The sequence below is a fragment of the Melanotaenia boesemani genome, chromosome 19 (assembly GCF_017639745.1).
Source record: "Melanotaenia boesemani isolate fMelBoe1 chromosome 19, fMelBoe1.pri, whole genome shotgun sequence".
Classification (NCBI taxonomy): domain Eukaryota; kingdom Metazoa; phylum Chordata; class Actinopteri; order Atheriniformes; family Melanotaeniidae; genus Melanotaenia; species Melanotaenia boesemani.
In genome coordinates, this window is record NC_055700.1 from 29,167,059 (window position 1) to 29,191,681 (window position 24,623).

At 42.4% G+C, this 24,623-nt stretch overlaps 2 protein-coding genes across 2 annotated transcripts in view; both read left to right on the forward strand.

The window, feature by feature from the left end:
- Positions 1-389: 389 nt before the first annotated feature.
- Positions 390-11,368, forward strand: LOC121629752. Its single transcript, XM_041969513.1, has 7 exons — positions 390-479; positions 1,109-1,228; positions 3,057-3,428; positions 7,573-7,686; positions 8,996-9,553; positions 9,748-9,864; positions 9,965-11,368. The coding sequence occupies exons 1-7, from the start codon at positions 398-400 to the stop codon at positions 10,567-10,569; spliced, it is 1,968 nt and encodes a 655-aa protein (XP_041825447.1). The 5' UTR covers positions 390-397; the 3' UTR covers positions 10,570-11,368.
- A 4,430-nt stretch (positions 11,369-15,798) lies between these two features.
- Positions 15,799-24,623, forward strand: part of shroom3 (shroom family member 3) — a 97,355-nt gene continuing 88,530 nt past the window's right edge. The window contains exon 1 of the mRNA XM_041969485.1: positions 15,799-16,410. Within this exon, the coding sequence (XP_041825419.1) occupies positions 16,255-16,410 (156 nt within the window). The 5' untranslated portion in view covers positions 15,799-16,254. The remainder of the gene's footprint in view (positions 16,411-24,623) is intronic.

The following is a 24,623-nucleotide window of genomic DNA, read 5'->3' on the forward strand; positions in this document are numbered from 1 at the left end:
CAATCAAATTAAAACTACATTCTAAAAACTACTTAGGATAAAAAGCCTTTGTAAAAATATATAAACAAATTATTATAAATAATATCTTATAATTCTTATTAAGGTTTAACAATAACATATTGTATACTATAATAAAATTATAATAATGAAGTATAATGTATATAATTGTTTTCTTCTTCGGTTGAAGCTTATCAAAAAGATCTGACATAGAATCCAGTGCGCGTGAATCTGGACCGTGAATATTCAAGGCAGAGAACGACCGCGATCCAACAGCGACCCCTATTGGGCAATTTGTGTAATTTCTCAAGGGCGTTGAGAAATGTCCAATCAGGACCTCGATAATTGGTCACATGACCTTTCAGCCAAAAAGAATAAAGCTCAAATGGCAACAACAAACATGGAGGTGACTCCGGTTAGCTTCACGCCGGAGAGATACTGGACGGAGGAGAAAGAGAGGGCGCTAATAGCGTTTTTCTCCAGTAAGTGTGATATCCTGTATTAGCGACTTTTCATTCTGTGTCGAAACTGTTGTGTTTCTGTTTGGGTGGATTTGTTATAGGAAGCGGCAACATTTTAAGGCAACCGTTGCTGGACGAGACCGACTTGTAGCAATGAGCGATTGCGAGAGATAACAGCAATGGCGACTAGCAACTGGAGTGGAGTTAGCTGTTATTGTGTACAGACGCGAGAAATTTCTTACAACTTTCTTCTGTTGTTTTCCGAACTTTTCCGGCGAAAGATCTGAATATAAGTAGATAACTTAAACACGAGCTTCTTTATCTGATTCAAATTACACGAGTGGTGTAAAAATACTGTTGTGATTCAGTATCAAACGTTTACTACCAAGCCAAGCGTGTAACACTACAGTTATAGTAAATAGGTTCACCAGACATACAGTTTCCTTTGCTTTATGACAGTTAATTCTATGTCACGTTTTTATTTTCACCCTCCTCATTGCAGACAAGCTATTTTTCCACAAATATAATGGATATTTTATTTGTAAGCTTAATAATTATTTAATAAATGGGTTTTAGGACTTCTTGTCTTCTGCCTTTTAAGTCACAAGATAGAATTGGCATCCATTGAGTATCTTCTTGTTGTTTCCCAGAGCACAGCTGCCTGTGGAACCACAAGTCAGAGACCTACAAGAACCGCCAGCTGAGATGGAAAACCCTGGAACAACTGAGGGTCCTCCTTTCCTCTCACTCTCCTCCTGTTCCTTTCACAGGTAATGTTTTGGTAAATGACATCTGTAGCTACATTTCTCCCAAGTCTCATCTGTAGTTAATTACTCACAAATGCCAAGTTCCTTCAGCCCTTTACCCAAAATCCTGTAAACACTCAGTCAGAATGAGGCTAAGTAAGTTTGCACATACAATGCGTTGTCCTGGAGGGAAGAGCTATAACAAAAACTAAACAGTATTTATCAGACATGTCTTCACACATCATGAATATAAATTTAAAGTGTGTAATACAAGAATTTGGGGAAATACGAAGGCAAGGCTGTTTATTTGTACAGCACATTTCATGTACAGGACAATTCAAAGTGCTTGACATAAAACATTAAAAGCATTAGAGATGGTGCAAAGAAAGCATTCAGAAGTAGTAAAAGGCAGCATCAAATAGCAAAACTTACAATAAAGTTAAAAAGGTAGCATGCAGATTTCATCACAGGCGCATGAGAAAAGAAATGTTTTTAACCTGGATTTAAAAATGTCTCTGGATCTCAGAGCTCGGCTAGGTTTATATTCTCTGAAGATGTCACAGATGGATTCTGGGCCTAAACCGTTCTGGGATTTGTGAATGATCAGAAGGATTTTAAAATCTGTTCTGTGACTGACTGGAAGGCAGTAGTAATGGAAGCAAGGGAGGGGAAATAAAAATAAATAAAAATCTAAAATAAAATTAAAAAGGGGTGTGTGTTGGTGTAACATTACTATGTAGATCAGGGATAAAACCAGTTTTAGTTCAGGGGCCACACACTGATTTTAGGGGACTGGTAAAATGAAACGAGATGAGATTAAAGATACTTTATTTTTCCCAGAAGTTATTTCAATGTGTTTTTTTTTTTTTAAATAAAAAACGACCAATGCTTAATTAGAAGATGAAGACAGTGTTGCCTTGTTGCAGTGGCTGATGACTGCTGGCAGGAATAATCTCCGGTACCCGTCTGTCTTGCGTTGGAGTTGAAGAAGTCTCTCACTGAACACACCTTGTTGTTTCTTCAGTGTGTTGTGTAGAGGAATCTGCCACTTTTTCAGCAGATTGTGCAGCTTTTTTAATGCACAGTCAGCTCTGGAGGCTCCAGTTATTCCCGGCACAGAAAGAGCGTTTTTGGATGCTGCTGCACCAGCAGATGACTGCAAAGCTGAGGGCGCTTTCTGCAGCAGGCTTCAAGCATTTTGGGGCAGATATACATACACACATGCATACATACATGCATGTGTGTATGTATATGTACATGTATTTGTATATGTATGTGTGTATAAGAATGTATGGATGTGAGAGTGTGAGAACGAGTCATGGCCTGTACGGCAGACGTAGGCCACTGTGGTGTAACAACAATCCAGACTGTTCTCTTCTCTGGTCGGACATTTAATAAACTAACAAATTTGTCCAAAAATCAGTGAACATCAACACAAAGTAACAAAGACTTTAACAAATGTTTGTGTTGTCTTTTCTTATTGTGGCCCATCCTCTGAAAAATTCAGCTGGGTATCTTTGGTATTTAAACTTTATCATATGTCTTTCCTTTGATTCCCTCTGTAGTTTCATGTTTATTTCATAAGATGATCATTCTTATCTCAAGGTTTCTGATTGGTCTCTTAATGACATTCAGTGTAATCTTTGGATTCACACCTTTGTAGATGTGGCTGATTACTACATCTCTCTACATAGCACATAGCAATATAAGAATGTATTTATTATTCCCGACATGGAGTACGTTAAGAGGGCTACAGTACCTGTGGGAAGTTACCATAACAGAAATGTGGTCTAAATGAACCTGTGAATAAGACAAAAGAAAACATCATATACTGCTCTGTGTTTCTTCCCAGTGGAAGACATTAAGAACAAGTTCAAGAATCTTCGTACCACCTTTCAACGTCAGCACAAAATGGTTAAAGAGAGCAAAGTTTGCAATTCGGATGATGTGTTTGTGCCTCAGTGGAAGCACTACCAGCAGCTGACATTCCTGCTGGGAAGCCTGGACCAGGACGATGGTGCAGACGAGCTTCCCACGTCGCCACTGATTGTCCCAAAAGAGGAGAACCAGCCTGTCCTCACCTCCCCTGAACTCATCATCTCGTTCCTCCCTACTCTATCCACCTCCTCTACCTCCACCTCGTCCTCTTGCATCCCCGCCAACGCCACGATAAAATCCTACTGGACTGAAGAGAGGGAGCGTGTGCTGATATCTTTCTACTCAGGTAAGAAAAAACAAGAAAAAAGAGAAGCATTCAGCTTTTAAATGAGGCCTCGATACAGAAAAACGCACTGAGAAAAAACTGACTTGAGATGAGACTATAATTTATAACTAACACTATGAACGTTTCCTGGTGATTACTGTTGTTAATTGTATCTGCAGATTTCTGAAATTTCATGTTTATAGCCAAAAATGTTCTGATTTGCAAAAAAAAATGAATTAAGTTAGATATTGGAGTCAAAGTCAGCTTGATTGTAAATTTCTTCACATGTACAAGACATACAAAGGAATCGAGATTACGTTTCCCACTGTCCCGCGTTGAAGACAGGACATTTCAACACTGAAGTCACCATTAAAATAAAAATTACACACAACAAATATCTGACAAAAAGAAAAGCTAAGATAATTGCAAATTCATAAACTGCCAATAGAAACTAATGAAAATATCTAAACAGCAAGAAAGCAAACTTCCAAAGCAATTTTCTCCTAATCAACTCAAACTATTATTCAAATTTTATCAGTTAAAAAAAAACAAAAAAACAAACACATTACACAGTGATAATAAATAAAGTGTAAAGATTTAAGGCATGAGCTGATTCTGAGGCTAACTGTAACAATAACAATAACAACAACAATAACAATAAGGGGTTCACAGTGATTTGAAAGTAGCAGCAAAGTTGTGTGTGTAAGTTAAGTCCTGTTGTAGTTGTGCAGCTCCGCCCACACAGCGATGCAGCTGGAAAGGATGCTCTCATTGGTTCCTTTGTAGAACGTGGTCATGATGGGGGCGGGGCTCTTGCCCGCTTGAGTTTGCGCAGGAAGTAGAGGCGGCGCTGGGCTTTCCTCGCCAGTGATGCACAGTGTTGGTGGTCCAGGGGAGGTCTTCACTCATGTGCTCTCCAGGAATTTGGTGCCGGTCGCTCTTTCCACAGCAGCACCATCGATGGTCAGGGGCGGGTGTCGAGTGTTGTTGCTCTGGAAGCTAACAACAATCTCCTTGGTCTTGCCGACGTTCAGCTGGAGGTTGTTGTCTCTGCACCATGTAGTCAGGAGATCGACCTCTTTCTTGTAGTCGGTCTCGTCGCCCTTGGTGATGAGACCCACCAGAGTTGTGTCGTCCGCAAACTTCAGCAGGTGATTTGAGCTGCAGGTTGTTTTGCAGTGGTGTGTCAGCAGGGTGAAGAGCAGGGGGCTGAGCACACAGCCTTGGTTGGGGAGCCCCTGTGCTCAGTGTGGTGCATCTTGAGGTGTTGCCAACGGGTACTGCTTGTGATCGCTGTCTGAGGAAGTCCAGCAGCCAGTTGCAGAGGTAGGTGCTGAGGACCAGTTTGTCCAGGTTGCAGATGAGTTGTTTGGGTATTGTGGTGCTGAATGCTGAACTGAAGTCTATGAACAGCATTCTCACATATGAGTCTTTCCTGTCCAGGTGGGTGAGGGCTGGATGGAGGGCAGAGCAGATTGCATCCTCTGTGGATCGTTTAGCTCTGTATGCGAACTGGAAAGGGTCCAGGGTGGGGTGGTGGGTGGGTCTGATGTCTGTCATGACCAGCTGTTGAAAGCACTTCATGATGATGGTACCACTAGACGGTAGTCATTCAAGGAGGATGGGGATGATTTTTTTCTGCACAGGTACGACAGATACTTTGAAACACGATGGAACAACAGCTTGCCTCTGAGAAGTGTTAAAGATGTCCATGAAGACCTCCTCAAGCTCCTCTGTGCAGTCCTTCAGCACACAGCCAGGGACGTTGTCTGGACCTGCTGCCTTCCGGGTGTTGAGGTGCAGACAGGCATAGAGTCTGGTCGTGCGAAGGGGGCGGGGTTTTCTGTGGGCGTGTGTTGTTTTGTGCTTCAAAGCGTGCAAAGCTGTTCAGGTTGTTGAGCAGACAGGTGTTGCTCTTGCAGCTCTGTGGCGGGCTTGTAGTCCATGACGGCCTGGATGCCCTGCCATAGGCTCTGTGCATCTTTGCTGTCTTTGAAGTGGGAGGTTATCTTGTGTGTGTGCTCCTGTTTTGCTTTCCAGATGCCTGGGACAAGTTGGCTCTCTCTGTTCTCAGGCCAGATTCATCCCCGGCTCTGAAGGCATTGTCTCTGGCCCTCAGCAGCCTGTGGACGTCCCCTGTCGGCCACGGCTTCCGTTATCCTGTGTGATAATGCCTTCTGTGTAGGTCACATCATCGATGCACTCGGTGATGTAGGAGATCAGTGTCTGTGTACTCCTCAATGTCTGTATGGTTGTTGTAAGGGGCTGCCTGCTTTAACATTTCCCAGTCAGTAGTCTTGAAGAGCAGAGGAAGACCCTTCGGGCCACACACTCCACTGCTTCTGAACTGGTGACATTCACTTTCTGTCTGTATGCTAGCATTAGCATAGCAGTGGGGTGATCAGAGAGTCCGATGTGGGGGAGGAAGGGGGCTTTGTATGCCCTTTTGTGTGGAGTGTAGACCAGGTCCAAAATATTGTCTGTCCTTGTGGGGAAATCCAACATGCTGGTGAAATTTTGGAAGGACAGTCTTGAGATCGGTATGATTAAAATCTCCAGTGAGGACGGTGAAGCCGTCTGGGTGTGCTGTCTGTTGCCCGCTGGTGGCCTGGTACAGTTCGTTAAGTGCTGCACTCCTATCATCGCTGTTGTTCGTTGGAAGGATGTAAACTGCAACTAGCAATATCGCATTAAACTCCCTGGGCAGATAGGAAGGACTGCACCTTATAAACTCTGCCAGTGCTGAACAGTGTTTGTATACCACCATAACGTCCTGGCACCACGCATCGCAGATGTAAACACAGACCCCGCCGCCGGGATCTTTCCTCCTTTTACAAGTTCCCTGTCCACTCGGTAGCATGCTAGCTGCTCCAGCTGTTTACCAGAGTTGGGAATGTTATTGTTCAGCCATGTTTCTTTGAAAACAAGCACACAGCTTACTCACTGTCTGATTCGCTGACCTCAGCGTCGTAAATGGTCCATTTTATTGTCCAATGATCGTACGTTTGCCAGAAGGATAGGTGGTATGGCTGGGCGAGTTGGATTAGCTGCTAGCCTAGCCCGGATACCCTCACGCTTACCCTTCTTCTGCTTCCTTGCGCACCGCTGCCGACGTCTGCTTTTCAGGGGTAGCAGATGAGTTCAGTGTGATTGCAAGCTTACGGAGTATCCCAGCTCCCTTAGCGTCTCTGTTGTTTCGTAGTCCAAAAAGATGTCCAACAGAGCCTGTCGATTGTACTTGTATTTTGATGTAGACAGGTGAGAAAAACTCTCAAACACTTTTTTGATGAACAAAACGCTGCACGGTCGGGACAGAGGGAGTCTACACGCGCCGCCATCTTGAACATACATGTTTTGGCTTGTGATTTCTGATTATACAATACAGTAAAAACAGGTATATTTCAGGCAAATGTTGATTAAACATGATTAATTTGTAAGCTGTGATTAATCTGATTAAAATCACTTGGCAGCCCTACTTCATACTACTAGCAGACGTCCTGAGAAAATGATCTTTAGATGTTTGGATTGTAAAATTCTGCACAGTTTTGTTACAAAACACAATCAGATCTAATCAGATTTACAGAAACTGTGATGCAGAACATTTACAACATTTCAAAGGTGACAGTAAATGTTTTCCCATATCTGTCACATTCCTGTTGCTTGTGGGTTTGAAGGGAAGTGCAGGGATTCCCAAATCCCTTTACAGAATCAAACTGCTACAAAACGGTGATTTTTGTGAATAGATCTCTAATCCCAGTCCTGTCTCTGCTCTGTTGGGGACAATGATCTTGGTGATCAGTTAAATTAAACATAAGCTATGAGACACTGCTGTCTGCGCACCGATGAGCTTCCGTGGCAGAAGACTTGTGGATATTTTATTAGCCGATCACAGTGTTTGTGTCATCCTGTGAACTGTTTCATACGGGTGCAGAATAAAAAACAAACTTCAGGTGAATTTTTAAAAGATTTGGGGTGTGCTTTCAGACAAAATAGTGTAAAATAAACATGTTAAATGTGTGTTTTTTACATTTTCTTTCCTCTAGTCTGAAAGAACACGTTGAAGACGGGAAAGATAAAGTCTCAAAAAATTGTCCTTGTGATGAAAAAAACATTTTTGCCTGCTGTATCTCACCTTAAATGAGTTTGTTTTGTGTGTTCTGCACAGATCACAGCTGTCTGTGGAATAAGAAGTCAGAAAACCACAACAACCGTCAGCTTAGACAAAGACTTCTGGAATCCCTGAGGAGCCAGCTCTCTGACCACTCCGTGTCTTTCTCTGGTAAATATCACCCTGTATGCTTTTACTTTAACTTATTTCTCTGAAAATCCACGTTTATGTACGTGTTTGCATCAGCTGATCCAAATATATGGAGAAAAATGGACTCAATAACAGTTACAAGTGTGTGACACAAGATTTACAAATGTGTAAACCACTTTGTTAGTAACTTTGGGATTTTCCACATGCAAACACTGCAAACTGCAGAAACATGATTGTTTTGTCACAGATTTTTAACTGCAACCTCAAGAATATGATCATCTCCATGGAAATAAACGCTCCTGTGGAATACAATTCATTAAATGTTTGTGTACAGGGAATTTTGAGCTCCTTTATCGCTGACAGTTCTGGTAGATAGTCCTGACAAAAAGGGGTGATACTGACCCTCTACCGCCACCAAACACACTTGGTGCTGGTGACTATTTAGCCGAGTAATTGCACAAATGTACATTTCCAGCCACTTTATCAGGTCCACCTTACTAGTACCTGGTTGGACCCCTTTTCCTTTCATACTGCCTTAACTCTTGGTGTCAGATTGAACCAGGTAGTGGAAACCTTCCTGACATGATAGCATCACACAGTTGCTGCAGATTTGTTGGCTGCACATCCACAGAGAATATCCCATTCATCTAAATTTTTCCACTGAATTCTGAGCCGAGCATCTGAATGTGGAGCTGAAATGGAGACTCATCAGACCAGCAACGTTTCTCCATCTTCTATTGTCCAGTGTTGGTGAGTGTGTGTGAATTGTAGCCTCAGTTTCCTGTTCTTAGCTGACAGGAGGCACCCGGTGTGTCTTCTGCTGCTGTAGCCCATCTGCTTCAAAGTTGGATGTGTTGTGTGATCAGAGATGATGTTCTGCAGACTTTGGTAGGAACCAGTGCTGATTGGACTTCATCTCCAACCAGTCTGCCCATTCTCCTCTGACCTGTGACACCAAGCAGACATCCTGGTCCAGACAACTGCTGCTCTGGATATTTTCTCATCAGACCATGGTGTATGATGATTGTGTGTGAAAATCCCAGTAGATCAGCAGTTTTTGCGATCTTCCTCATTCTGATGCTCAGTTTGACCTTCAGCAAGTTTCTTGCTGCAGTTTCTGCCGTGTGATTGGCTAATTAGATATTTGTGTTAACAAGCAACTGAATGGGTGAACCTGATAAAGTGGCCGATCAGTGTATGACAGCTGAGTTTAAAATAAGTAACTCTATTGGGGTTATACCTCTCTTGATATCCGTTTCATGATGGACACAGAGCTGCTGGGTTTTCCCTTTTCATAAGTTTGTGATGTAATTTCTGTGTTGTTTTGCAGTTGAAGACATAAAGGGCAAGTTCAAGAACCTTCGGACCGTTTTTAACCGTGAATACAAGGCAGTTCAGGCCAGTCGGGCCTCTGACAAACATTATATGTCCAAATGGAAACACTACCAGCAGCTGCTCTTCCTCTGCGAGTCCTGCGAAGAAGACGACTCTGCTGACGACCTGCAGATACTGATGGCACAAGAGGGCAGAGATCTGGAACATGGAAACCAAACTCCCTCCTCCATCCTAAGTAGTTTCTCCTCCAGCTCCACCCAGGCCAGAAGCATTAAACTCACCAACAGCTCCAGTCACAGCAATAGCAACAACGCTGCATACCAAATTTTCCTCTCCACAGCTGCAGATAATGTGAAACCAACCAGCCAAACGGCTGCTCCCACATTACCATCCTCTCCATCCAGATCACTGCCTGACAGGAAGTCATGTGGAAATTCCTCGTTTTTAAACGTCTCTGCATCCAGCTCATTTCAGCCAGAAGGAAAAGTGATGTCTGACTCCCGCTGCCTCTGGAGCGAAGCCAAAGTTCAGCAGCTCATATCGTTTTACTCTGGTAGGTGATAAATCATTCTTTGTAAATGAAAGACAGACAAGACTTGACTGACAGCTACTTCAGTCTTCTGCTAGTTATCCCTTCATAAAATGATATTACAAAAACAATAATATAATAATAACAATAGCAGTATTTGTTCTAATGTATATATGTACATGTTTCTAGAAGAATCAAATGTTTTTCTTTTCTCACAGAGCACAGCTGTTTGTGGAACCACAAGTCAGAGAATTACAAGAACCGTCTGTTGAGACAGAGCCTGCTGCAGACGCTGAGTGGCCTCCTGTCTAACAACGAGCCCGTCCCGTTCACAGGTATTTTTATGATGTCATGTGATGGAAACTCGTTGATCTGATTGGTCTGTACAAACAGGAAGTGTCTGAGGAGCTAACTCTGTTGTCCTTCCTTCTTCAGTGGAAGATATAAAGACGAAGTTCAGGAACTTGAGAACCATCTTCCAGCGGGAACACAAAGCGGTAAGCTCCAACAAAACTTGCGGCTCAGAGGACTTCTACCTCCCAAAATGGAAACACTACCATGAGCTGATGTTTCTCTGCGACTCCTGCGACGAGGAGGAGCATCCTGAAAAGCTCCATTTTCATAACCAGCAGGAATCGGGCCTCCTCCGCTTTGATGACCAAAACCCTCCCTCCTCCTTGCACTACCGCACCTCCAACCAAACTGCCGTCAATCCGACCGTCACCACACGGCGCCTGGAAGCCCCGCCTTCACCAACTCCTCCAGACTCCCAACACTCTTCCCCTTCCTCTTCCCCCTCCACATCTTCCTCTTACACCAGCAGAGTATCCGGCCGCAAACGGGTGAATCAGCAGTTGACAGGCACTTCCGGTGAGTTGATGAACTTGATGAGGGCCGTTTGTCAAAACCAAACGGTGTCGCCACACACCGGCTTTCTGAAATATGTGGAGGAGTGTCTGAACGAGACGCCACCAGACAAAGTCAAGAAACTGAAGAAGATGATCATTCAGACTATTCATAGTGTGGTGGAGGAAGTTTAGTTTGTCTGTAGTGATTTTATCGATGCATATATTCAAACATTCCCATCAGCTGTGAAATCATTCTCTCATTCCAAGTTGCTGCGACACATCGTCCTGTCAGTTATCTCCATTGCCTCAACTGCACCTGCTGAAGCCATTGCACGTTATTTATCCAGCATCTACAATACCACAGATGAAACAGCCGAACTTTTGGTTCCTTTGATTAATTCCTTCCTACATGTAGGTTCTCTTGGGTCCTGCTGGTCACATGTCCATACTTGAAATGATGAAAACAAGTATGTTAGGTAAACAGGTTTCTCTTGTAAGTGAGACTGTGTCCCAATGGGACTACCTGTATAAATAAAATAAAAATAAATAAATAAATAAAAAGTATAGGCCCCAAAAAAAAAAATCTACGAGTCTGGATTAATTTTTCAGTTCTTAAAAACAAATCAGAAAATACAAGTCAGCTTTACAAGTTTAAAATGCAAGTCCATGTCCAATACAATACATGTAAATATTACAAGTCCATCCATCCATTTTCTACCACGGGTCACGGGGGCAGCTGCCTAAACAGGGAAGCCCAGACTTCCCTCTCCTCAGCTTGTCCAGGGGGATCCCAAGACGTTCCCAGGCCAGCCAAGAGATGTAGTCTGTCCAAGGTCTCCTCCCACAGGGACGTGCCAGGAACACCTCACCAGGGAGGCATCCTGAACCAAATAAACTGGCTTCTCTCGATGGGGAGGAGCAGCGACTCTACTCTGAGCCCCTTCCAGATCACCGAGCTTCTCACCCTATCTTTAAGGGAGAGCCCGGGCACCCTGCAGAGAAAACTCATTTTGGCCGCTTGAATTCACAATCTTTGCCTTTTGGCTCAGCTCCTTCTTCACCACGACAGACCGATGCAGAGTCCGCATCACTGCAGACGCCGCACCGATCCACCTGTCCATCTCCCGCTCCATCCTTCCCTCACATATGAACAAGACCCCGAGATATGTGAACTCCTCCATTTGGGGCAGGACCTCATTCCCAACCCAGAGAAAGCACTCCACCTTTTCCAGCTGAGGATCATGGTCTCGTATTTGGAGGTGCTGATTCTCATCCCAGCTGTTTCACACTTTTGCTGAAGATCACGGCCCGATGAAGCCAACAGAACCACATCATCTGCAAAGAGCAGAGACCCAATCCTGAGGCCACCAAACCGGATCCCCTCAACACCTCGGCTGTGCCCAGAAATTCTGTCCATAAAAGTTCTGAACAGAATCAGTGACAAAGGGCAGCCTTGGCGGAGTCCAACCCACACTGGAAAGGACTCCGATTTACTGCCAGCAATGTGGACCAAACTCTGGTACCGGTCGTACAGGGACCAGACAGCTCGTACAAGGGGGTCCCGCACTCCATGCTCCCAGAGTACCCCCCCACAGGAGTCCCCGGGTGACACGGTCGAACGCCTTCTCCAAGTCCACAAAGCACATGTAGACTGGCTCAGCGAACTCCCATGCCCCCTCCAAGACCCTGAAGAGGGTGTAGAACTGGTCCACTGTTCCATGACCGGGACGAAAACCACACTGCTCCTCCTCAATCCGAGGTTCGACTATCTGATGGACCCTCCTCTCAAGCACCCCTGAATAGACCTTACCGGGGAGGCTGAGGAGTGTGATCCCCCTGTAGTATGAGCACACCCTCTGGACCCCCTTTTTGAAGAGGGGGACCACCACCCCAGTCTGCCAGTCCAGGGCGACTGTTTCTGACATATTAGAAGTTAGAAAACAAAATTAAACTTTACAAGTCTGTAAATATAGGTCTTAAAATACAAGCAAAGTAATAAAAAATGTCAGAAAAAGTCTGAAAATATGTTAATTTTATAAGTCAGAACATACGAGCGAGTTCTACAAGTAACAAAAGAGAAATCAAAACACAATTAAATCTATAGGTCTGAAAATACAAGTAAATTTAACATTACAAAATAAAATTCAAAATACAAGTTAATTTTAGATGTCAAATTACAAGTCAAAAATACAAGAAAATTTTATTATAATTCACAGACTACATCTCACAAGTCTTAAAATATAAGTAAGTTTTACAAAAATGTGTGAAATGTGCTCATAAAATGAAATTGTAAAATGTAATGTTGGACTGGTACTTTCAGTCTTAGAGAATTCATTCATACTTGCAGATGTCACCTGTTCCTGTACTTGTAATAGTTTCATGTAGGAAGATGCAAGTTACACAACTAATGTCCTTATCGTAGCTCCACAGAGTGCTGCTGAAAGCTGCCCTGTGACGCTCAAACAACCAAACACAAACGGCTGCCGTGCTCTGTGTTATCTGCATGTTTTAAGCTTTAACGTATAGTTCGGCTCTTAGCAGCTCACAGAGCTAGAGGTGTCACTGTTTTTCATTTTTCATTTTCATCATCTCACTAAATAATATGACACATTTTTACCAGAAATGTGGTGTTTAGGAACTGAGGGTTGCAGAAGTCATGCATGTTGTTCTGGGTCAAGCTTGGCTGATACGTTTTTAAGGACACAGCTTTTGTAAATTTGTGCCTGTTGTCAGTGCCAAACTAAAAAGGCCAAATGAAGCTCTTGTTTTTTAACGAGATGCATTTCAGCACATCACAGAGCTAATTCTGCTCATGTTGAGTTTATAGTGCTGCAGGGAAGGACAGCGGATATAAACATGTCATTTTTAAATGTGTCTGCAGCATGCTATGATGGAGCGGATCATTTATGTAACACCTTTAAATATTACAGGACTGAAAAGGTTTCATGTTTGTTTACTTTGAGATTTAATTAACTGTAAAACTGTTTAGAAAAGTGATGCTTTCTTAAAAGAAAAAGAAAATATGTAAAAATATTTTAAACCTTTCTGTTAAAAATGACCGTTTTTGTTAAATAAAAATCTTGTGATGCAATATTTCTTTCAGCCGTAGTCATGAAAAACAGTTTGTTTAAACATGTTTTATGAACTGCAGATTTATACAGAAACCTGTTTAAGTTGACTCAGTGCCTTACCACAATCACAGTAACCAAGTTATTACAGTACATGTATTGTTGATTAAATGCATATGTATAAATATATTTTTACTGCTTTTTTCCTGAATCGTTTGTCCTTCTTTGTCTTAAAATCAACACTTTTAAGCTTGATTAGGGTTCTGATATGATGCAAGCTTTTATTTAATCTGATCAGAAGAAGAATCTGAAGAGTAAATCATGAACTGAACATGAGACAGAAAATGTGAAGCATCTTTAAGTTATTCCTGTCTGGCTTCATGCTAAATAAATAAATAAATAAAGTTGACATTTTCTTTTCAGGGACAGTTATTGGAATGTTCTTGTTGACCACTAGATGTCAGTCTTTAACCACATCATTGTGCTGTCTGCTGTCCAGCTACATCATGTGTTAAAAAGGTTTTCTCCCGTTTAAACTCATCCCGTCACCGTAAATGTTTGTTTTCTGCAGAAAAAGCCTCATCGGGCATGTTTTTGACCTGCAGCCTGACACTGATCTTGGTCACCTGCCTGGAATTTCATCTCATCTGGAAGCTCATCTCCTTGTTTACATTTCCCTTAAACCACATTCCCACTAAACGGTGCAAACAGCTGTTTTTTGTTTGCTTGTTTTTTTTATTTTATTTTTTATTTATTTCCTTTGAAGTAGCTAAAATGATCATAAGTCTTATTAAATTTAGGTTCGGGCTGCAGACTTTTAAAGCTCACATTACTATTTTTTTTTTATCCTGTAATGTATAAGCTGTGACACACACATAAGACCATCTAACCTGGAAGCAGACTGGTGGGATTGACTGGCTTCAAACTTCAGCCAGCATGTCTATACGGGGCCCATAAGGGTTAAATTTGGGCTGCAGACAAGGGTCCTAGGTGGGTTTGTCCGCAGTTTCCATGGAGGCCTCACCAGTGTTTGCCCATTTGGGCTTCAAATGGGTTCAGACTGGGTTCCAAATAGGACCCATATCCATGCTTCCCAGCTCCAGCCCAAACTCACTCAGCCCATATTTATATTTTATAGGCCCATTTAGCCAGCCTACATGGGCTCCCCAATGTGGGGCCCAGTTTATAAAAAAAGGTTGGGCCCTATTTAACTTTGACGTGTTTAGGCCCAGGCCCAATTAACCCACCTAGGTCCCTTATGAGGCTCATACAGCAGGCCCACATGGGCTTTGCATATGGGACCCATATTACTGAAACCACATAAGACCTACAACATTTGCCAAGTTCAAGCCCATGCCCACTCAGTACCCACATAGCCCGTTTTTAACCCCTGTGGGCCCCATACGGAGAACAGAAAATGAACCTGCTTCAAAGTTCACCTTTTCTTTCAAACCAGCTCTTACCAGCTGATTTGTTCAAGTGTGAAGCAAAATCTTTCAAATCAACGCAAAAAATCTGACTTAATGTCCTTCTAAACTGAAACAGGGAGCCAAAGTAAGGTTGGAAACTAGAATAAAAAAACAAAAAACATCCTTGTTAACTGAAATAAAAATAAGAACGAGAGTTTTAAAAACAACGAAAACTAACTGAAACTATCGTGTGTTTACAAAACGAACTAAAAAGAACTAAAATGTTCGTTTTCTTTTTTTGTAAATGTATTTCATACATAAGCATACATATTCGCTCTGCTGGATTTACGCCAGGTGTCTGCGTCTTACGACACCTGAAGGTCCGTGACGTCACGTGTCAACAGCGTGTCCGCTCGCGCCGGCTAGCGTGATGCTACGGAGAAAGTTAGGAGAAAGAGTCTTATTTGGGATTTCTTTCATTATGACCATGTCAAAGATAAACGTGCCTCGTAGAAGAAGCAGCTGGTTCAACATGTGGAAGAAAAAACATTTTAAAGCTGCACGAGAAGGTTAAAACACCTGGACCAGGTGGCCTCTGCCCCCCCCCCCCCCCCCCCCTAAAAGAAAAGCTTCAACCAGGCCGAGCAGCACGGGGAGGGAACGTGAGTCACACACACTGTCAGTTACACACACACACACACACACATATATATATATATATATATGAAACTAACTAACACATGTAGTAATAGATTAAAGAGGGAACCCTCTGAGATGGAAGTCTGGTTCCCGCAGGAACCTGATTTCAGTGTAAACGCAGACAGGATGGATTCCTGTTGATCTGAACCCACGCAGGGAACAAACATTGTTTTAAGTTGTCTCTTTATTCTGAGAGTTTCTCCAGCTTCTTTTCAGATCATATTTTCTCTCTGCTCCAGGCTTCTCGTCATGCCTCCTCTCCCTCTCACCTCGCCAGTCTCACTCCTCCTCTCGTCTCTTTTCTCTTTGCTCAGTGAGTCGCTGTAAATCCTTTTGTGATGCTAAACTGATTTTCGGAAGAGAGAGACGGGCAGGCGGAGAGAGGGAGGTTTTGGATTTCTGTCCCAGCAGATCTGATCTTCGTTCGTCGACTCAGTTTTGTCCACCTTGCTCCCCCACAGAAAGTTTTCTTCTTTTAGGTTTCATGCAGTCTCGGGGTGTTACTGGAAGATCCGCCGCTTCAGGAAAGCACTTTGCAGGAAACGCAGCTCGGTTTTCTGAAAACCTTCTGCAGTTTTTTTCCTAAGAAGTTATAGACGAACGGGGGACATGCGCTCGTGAAGGATATATCGTTTAATAATTTCCGCCCCCGCCGGTCTGAGGACAGAGGAGCCCGCAGTGAGCACTCCCACCGGCCGAGCATGGAGAGCGGTGGCCGGGCGGGGCTTCAGGCGCCGGGCGGGGGAGCAGAAGGAGGTAGCTGGGTGCTGGTGGAGGCCCGGCTGCAGGGTGGAGCGCCGTGGGGCTTCACCTTGCAGGGCGGTCTGGAGCATGGACAGCCGCTCATCATCTCCAAAGTAGGTGACAGCAAGGATGTGATTATGTGATTTTATAGGGTGTGAAGCACACTGGACACATTGGTTATTGTTTTAATAGTTAAAGTGAAGAAGAAAGAAAATTGAGGTTGGGTAAATCCTGATCTCTGTTTTTCCTGCCCAGCCGTGCCCGTACCCGGTAGGCCAGATAGCAGTCAGTAGTAGTAGGGTGATGTCATAGTGGCACAGGCCTTCCTAGAAAGAAGACAACACAGAAACAGAGGAGGAGAGTGGTGGACATCCAGCAGGTTGTGTCCTAACTTTACAGGTCACACAAGAAGTGATGACTCTGTCGACCAATCAGCGGATGGCATTGTGTCACGCGCCACCCTTTTGGATGGCTTAGATAAGATTGGGGCTGTTCCCTACGTAGTGCCCTATAAAGGGGTCACGGCATTTTTTAGGAGTGTCTGAATGTCCAGAGAGAAAAAACTAATGCACTCTAAATTACCCACAATGCATCTTGAAAAGGATTGAACACTGATGGTCACTTGATGGGTCAATATAGACCACAATGCATTGCGGGGCAGAAACATGATGCAAGGAGGAGAAAAAATCGAGCAGCGCGAAATGACCTATAAGCAAACAAACAATTAATAAAATACAACATAAGGAATAAAAAAAAAATATTAACACAAGTTTGGATTGGACTTAAAATGACATCTGGACGTGTCTTGTGGTTGCCATGGTGACAGCTGGTCATCACATGGTTTGCAGTGAAGAAAAAATCGTTATCTTCGTGTCCGAATCGCAGACAGAATGAGTGACTATGTAGTGCAGCCCTATGTAGGGAAGGAGGGGTTCGGGAGTAGGGTGGACATTTGGACACAGCCTGGGATCCATGGAAAGGTCCCAAAAAAGTGGGACAGTTTGGATCTTCTGGTACCCTTCGTAGTTTTGTGTGTGGAAAAGGGTCCCGCCAGTAACTTGCTGTGCTGGACCTGTTGGTATAAACAGAAATACTTAGCAGCTGTTATATTTGGGTCGATACCAATTTTAGCATCAGAAATACTCACCAACCCTGCCAAGAGTAAGGGGGTCGGGATAGGCAACACCTTCCCATACCACAGAAAAGATGTACAGATGTAAAAATAAAAAAATACATTTTTCTTAATTGCCTTTGCACAAAGACTAATATTTCATTTATAAGTTTTATCAGGTTCTTCGGTATCATTGGCTGTCTAACATCTGGCTGCTATATGACTGCATCCTCTTCATGAACCGTAAACTAGACAGATTAATTATCACCTGTGTAAAAAGATGAGATGATGCATTTTAAATGCTGCTTTATGATCATATACACGGTAGTGTTAATGCATCAAGTATGTATAAAAAATGGACTTGATTAACAAAATTAATCTAATTAATTACAGGCTTGTAATTAATTAATCTCGATTAATTGGATTTTAATCACATAATATTTTCCCCAAAAAGCGAAATTTTTTTATTTAAATGAATTTTAGTGGAAGACTGAATCAAATAATAAACACAGACAATAATATTGTAAAGTCAGCTCTAGTAATGTCCAGAAAAATGCATTTAATTGCACTTCAGTTCAAAACAGTAGAAAAAGAAATAGAAAATATCCCTGGCAAAAACAAAGTTAAAGAGCTTAAAGTTGTCGTGAAATGGAGTATAATTTTGTTGTCGTGGCCCTGGTTTGGAAGTCCTGTCGGCTTGTTCTTGACACACCAGCCGTGCAGAACTTTTCCCTCATGCGGCTTCTGAGAACAATGCTGTGATTGGTTGGACATTTGAAGTGGGCGTAGTTAATACGGAAAGCAGAAAGTTGTCAGGTTGAGGTAAAAGTTCCCCGTTGGACAGATACTTTTTCTGGAGTATCCAACAAGCTTCTTATAGTTTTCTTTTGTGTAAGAACGTTGCAGGAAGGATATAAGTAAATGTTTAATTTGAACCAAATCTGTAAAGTATCTTTACCTTCACACTTCATGTTACAGCTACAAACTCTGATTTTGCCCTCCCATAAGGTAGTGGAAGAATGATCAAAATGAAGCCCGTTCAGGCAGAGAAGCCATTATTTAAAATATATATGTGAGTATATACTTTGGATAATGAGTAGAAACCAGTGAATTGTTTTTGTTCCGGGTTTTTGGACAATGACAGCTTTCCTCGTATCACCACACACTCTACAAGCGGGCTGACGGTGGACGAGGATTTAAAAGAAGACGGCAGGCATTTCCACTTCTGGCAGGGTGTAGCTTGTGCATTTAACTAATAGCGAATGACACACTGCATCTCTTTGTTACATTTAACATCTGCCTGTGATGTTGTATATTGTCATGACAGTGTAAGCTGCTCCAAACTGTGGTCCCCATGGAAACCGAGCCAACGTGAGGCATATTAACGGCTAAACCCACCTCTGTTTGCAACATTGAATGACTCAGTTTGTGTCTCAGGTTATAAAGCTGTTATTCTAAATCAACCATGCACACGAGCAGAGTTACGTACTTATTCACTCTGTCAGCACTAGTTTTGTAAGTTTATTCCATACATTAAAACAATGAAAAGCATTCAAACCTTTACATTTATCTCCAAATGGAAACTGTAAAACGTGTGTGAGATGTTATTTATATATTGTGTGTGTTTCATAAACAAGTATTTTTTACATTGTTATATTTTTAACATCTTGTGGGCTTTAATTAATTTATTGTTCAGTGAGTAAGAAAAGAAAGTGGGTCAGGGAGACGTCTGGATGGAACTGCATTTATATCGTGAGCTAAACACCACACCCACACTTTTTGTTTCTCGTCTTTCCGTCTGGTCTTTTTGCTCCTGAAGCAACATGTCTGAGGGTTTGGTAACCGTGCTGGTCTGTTGCCTCCACTATCGGCTGAAAAGGCTGGTAAACTTTCCTCCACACAGAGGTCAGGAGGTGGAGGAGAGGTGATTACTCCTGGGTGAAGCTGCTGGAACTAGTAGAGCTGTGTGGTGTTTATTACTAAAGCTGGTAGCAAAACATTCACCACTAAACAGGAAGTTTCTCACAGCGACTTCCTCTGCGCCGACGTTCCCCACCTTTCTGCTCTGACCTGCGCGTCTCTCCTTCGCTCTTCGACAGCATTTTGCTATTTATTGTTCTTGATAACGTTCTGTTGACAACTTTTCTCGGTGCCGTTGTTTCTTCTTTTGGTGTCTTCATAGTCGTTTCTGTGATATGATGACTTCATCCTACGGAGATCTTCTCATCTGGATCATGCTGTTTTGTAGTAAATAACTTTAAGCTAGTGGTGTGTCAAAAACACTTTCAGGTAAAAGAAGAGCTGCGGACATCAACTTGATGTATAAAAAATGATGTGTTATTACAAAAAGTGACATCTTAAACAGATTTGCATCTCTGTGAGGTCTCCGGCCAATTTTGAGAATCCCCCTGAAAACGTGTGTGAGGCATCCTTATATACGTTTCAGATAGATGTTGTTTAGGTGCTAAGTTGACCAATCCTGTGGAGACACATATGTTTACATATGACATGTGTGCTGAGTCCAGTCTTTTTGAGACACCTAAGGCCGTAAGAACCTTATATGGTAAAAACCTATGTGTGTCTTTCATCAGCCCGTCTATACATAGAGTCTAAAATGCACTACTCTTAGCAAACTGCAGTCTGCTTACAGCTGCAACCCAGTATAATCCCAATCTATGTCATTTTAATTATTCTAATTGTGAAATGTTGAGAATAAGATACTTCAATACCTACTGAACTGAAGACAACCATCAAAGAACTCCGACCTGGTGAGTTTACCGGCTGATACCGCCCCTGCTGCCACCTTCAGGTTAGGAGGAGAAACTGCAACACAACACCAAAACGACGCGCCCCCTACGCTCGAGTACGAGATCAAACTTCACCAGCTACACCGTAACTGACCATGTGCAGACGAGTATAAATCCAGCTTTAAAGGGCCACCGTGTTCTTTTAACGCAGCGCTGTAAACACCACCACGTCTCTGCACAATGACGCAAAACTCCTCCAAACAAAACGGCCACTTTATTCGACTAGTCTTTTAAAACCCCACCTTGGCCTTTAGCACAGAATGACGTGGATGTTTTGATCTGATTTTATTTTATTTTATTTAACATTTTTATCATATTCTATTTATTTTAATATTTTTTAATGTTGTGCATTGTAGCAATGTTTTTACCCAAACAACAGTTTGTCTCTGTGACATGGAAAACCATCACTAACGACTGCTTTTCTTAGCCGTCATACCTTACCTGCCCTCATTTCAGTAGAATGCAAATGACCCGGCTGGTGTGTGTTTGTGTGTGTTTGTGTGTATGTGAAGGTCCTTCTGGGATGGAGGTCAACTGGGTGTAAAATAGGACAAGAATGTGAATGTGTTTGTTTGCTGCTGTTGAACACGATCCTGCTTCTGTTTTGTTCTGCATGAAGATCAGCGTGAGGACAGTTCTCCATTCCTGACCAACAACAGCCTGATGTCTGCGTTGCTGTTTCTTTCTCTTTCATTCCTCTTTCTGACTCCATTTTTCTTCTATTTTATCTGACACCTGCTTTTAAGTTGGAAAGAACATCAGTAAAATAAAAATGTCCTCATGTAAATGTACATTCCTCCACTCTCACCTCCACTGTCAGGACAGGAAATGCACGGGACACAATTCAAAATAAAATTGCAAATGCACTTCTGGTCGAATCGCTTGCCTCTCAGATGGATTGATTAGTTAACAATATGGCGTAAATCAGTCAATTCCTTGTCTGTAGTATACATTGTTTTAATTTATTTATTTATATAGTAAACCTTTGTTTTGTCTTTTGTTTCTTTCCTTCTTTGTTGCCCCAACGTGGCCATTTTGATTTATTCTGTCCAAATCTAGATCAAAACGCCATCCATAACCTGTTTTAATTCTAAGACAAATAAAGCTTTAGATTTGGACAACTGAAGCATTAGCCACATATGCAGAGTAATATCTACGGCACTGCGTAACTTTACAACTTACTCATTATGAAAAACACACTGCAGGGGACCTGACCCGGGCTCAGGTGTCTTTGTAGCCTTCTATAAAGCTGAGAGAAGGTCAATAATCAATCAATGAAAACAGCGTAGAGCAGGAAAGACACTGGTCAGTACACAAATTGTCCTTTAAGTTATTGCTCATATTCATAAGATGTCATAGGCTTTTACATTGTATTGTGTACTATACAGTATATACAGTACTTCACTGGCTTTTCATTATCATTTTACTTTAACTTCACTGCACTGCTCGTTTTTTATGGTTTTCAATTGGTTTTTCAGTTGTATTATTCTGTATTTATATTCTTCACCACCATATATTTAATTTTTGCTTCTATTCTACTTATGTTCTTGTGCTGCTGGAGCACCAAAGTACCGCTAGATACAACCCTAACTCTTGATTTCTACAGTATAATCCAAGTAAATTATTAAGTTATCAATGAGAAAAACATAAAAAACACACCAAGTTACAACATGATCAAATGTTCTGTAGCCTTTTATTCTTCATCTGTGTGACGTTCCCAGTAAGCCAAACAATTTCTTTTGTTCATAACTTCCTCACAGGACTTCCACATGTCCTCAGGGCTGTAAAATATGAACCTGAAGGGCTCCAGGATCAATTCCTTTTTTTATGGTCATCGACTTCCTCCTCTTTGGACAACCTACAGCGTCAGCCTGGTACTCCTCCCCTGTGAACAGAACATCAGCACGTCCACTTTAGCAGCGAAAAGTTGTTTGTTGTTCTCAACCTGCTCTGCTGCATTAATGCAATCCCGAAAAATCTTCAACCGAGTCCTCCGCCGTCACACACTGATGGCAGAGCTGCCATGCAAGGCGCTCAACCATGACCCATCAGGAGCAATTAGGGGTTCAGTGTCTTGCTCAGGGACACCTTGACATGAACTCTCCGGGCCAGGATCAGACCGGCAACCCTTGGGCTAGAGGACGACTACGCTACCCACTGAGCCACGCCACCCCTTACTTGAATTTGTAATCTGGTTGTCTCTGTCCAGTGACCAGGATTTTGTGACGGGGAAAGGTTTCTAAAAGATGGATTCATTAAAAGATAAAAATAGACACTAAAATGATCAATATGGGCTCTTTTATTATGTCACTGGTTCCCTATATATACTAAATATATATATATATATATATATATATATATATATATATATATATACTAAAGTATCAAAAGTAAAAGTACTGATGGTGCAGAAGCATGCCATTTCTCAGTCATTTCAGTTACTTTTTGTTTTCTGTATACTTTAGTATAACAGTGGTGTGAAAATTGGAAAAAAAGTGTTATGTAGTCCTGACGCATTTTGATTCCACGTGTGCACTTTTCAGGCTATCAGCTTTAACATGCTGCTAGCTCGGCTTTCTCAAGACAAGTTATCAACTGTGTGACGATGTCCAGCTAATGCAAGGAGAGTTTAAAAATGTTTTATAATGTTACAAACAAATGCAAACAGTTACTTTACGTTATGCACTAAAAAGTTAAAAATCCCTGATGACTTCAGGTGTTTCCTGTCCTGACCCTGTGGTCCTGACTGTGGATCCGGCACCGGAAGCGACCTCACAGTGGAGGCCTGCAGGCAGGTTGTGTTAATACAGGCAGCTGAGCTTAGGTTAAAAAGTGTTCATAAGTATTAATCTGAATCTCTCATGACTGGCAGCAAACAGTATTTGTGTCAGCGTTACAGAATCCCAAACCTAAGTGTTACTGTTGAAGCTGAAGAATATTCTGACCTCACCAGCTTCAAATTCATTTCAGCTTTATTAGTACAGAATCCAATTCACAACAAATTCATGACAAGGCAGTTTTACAGACAGTACAATTCAATCCAGTTCATTATAGTTCAGTTATAATCCAATTAAAACAAATCCATTATGATCCACATTAGTCCAATTCATAATAACTGTGTTCATATGAATTCAGTTCAATTCAATTCAATTCAAGTATTTATTGTCATTGTCACAGAAGAACAACAACATTACGTTTGGAGCATCCACATGCATAGTTGATAAAGTGAAATACCTAAGTAACCCCTAAAAACCCTAGTGTAAACATTTAGCACAGTATGACATCAGTACAGTAACAGTATTGGCAGCAGCTTAAGGGCATGTTGTTGATAAAGTGCATTTGAGAGCAGGGACATTCAGACAAACACATGAGAATAGTGACATTATGCAGCAATGCAAAACCAGTTCAGTGCTATTGATGGTGGGTGTGGTTATTGTCCATGAGAGGGGGGCAGAAAGGGGAGGGGGGCAGTGTTCAGTAATCTCACAGCCTGAGGATACAGGCTGTTGGCCAGTCTGGATGTTCTGGCCTTTATGGTTCTGTACCTTCTCCCTGAGGGCAGCAGGTGGAAAAGGTGATGAGCAGGGTGGTGCTGGTCCCGCAGGATGTTACGCACTCTTCTCAAACAGCGAGTGGGATAGATGGTGCTGATCTCTGGGAGAGTCATCCCAATGATTCTTCCTGCTGTTTTCACCACCCGCTGAAGTGCCTGCTGGTCAGCCTTAGTGCAGCTGGAGAACCACACTAGAAATCCATATGTCAGCACACTACAGATGGCACAGTTGTAAAAGTTCACCATCAGGCGTCTGGGAATATGAGCACTCCTCAGCTTCCTTAGATAGTATAGGCGTTGCTGGGCTTTCCCCATGACTGAGGCAATGTGAGTGCCCCAAGACAGGTCCTCAGTCACTGTCACCCCCAGGAACTTAAAACTGCTCACCCTCTCCACCACATCTGTGCCAATGAAGAGAGGTTGGTGGTCATTGGGTCCTTTCCTGTGGAAATCCACGACTATCTCTTTGGTCTTTTTGGTATTTAGAGCCAAGTTGTTATTATGGCACCAAGACACCAGATGTTGCACTTCGGTCCTGTAATATGTTTCATTATCATTGGTGATAAGACCGAGCACTGTGGTGTCATCAGCGAACTTGACAATGAGATTGGACGGGGAGGTGGCAGAGCAGTCGTGGGTAAACTCATGAACTCATTCATAAAAAAATTTCTTAGCTATGGAAACCAGTGTTTTTTTTCATGGATTCAGTCCTCCACCCTGAGCTGCACAAAGAAACAGTGGTGAGGAAAACCTTCATTAGAACCAGAACCAGGTAGGAAAACCACCATCAGAACAAGGAAGAAAAACCTCCACCAGAACCAGACCTGGGAAGGACGGCCATCTGCCTGGACCGGT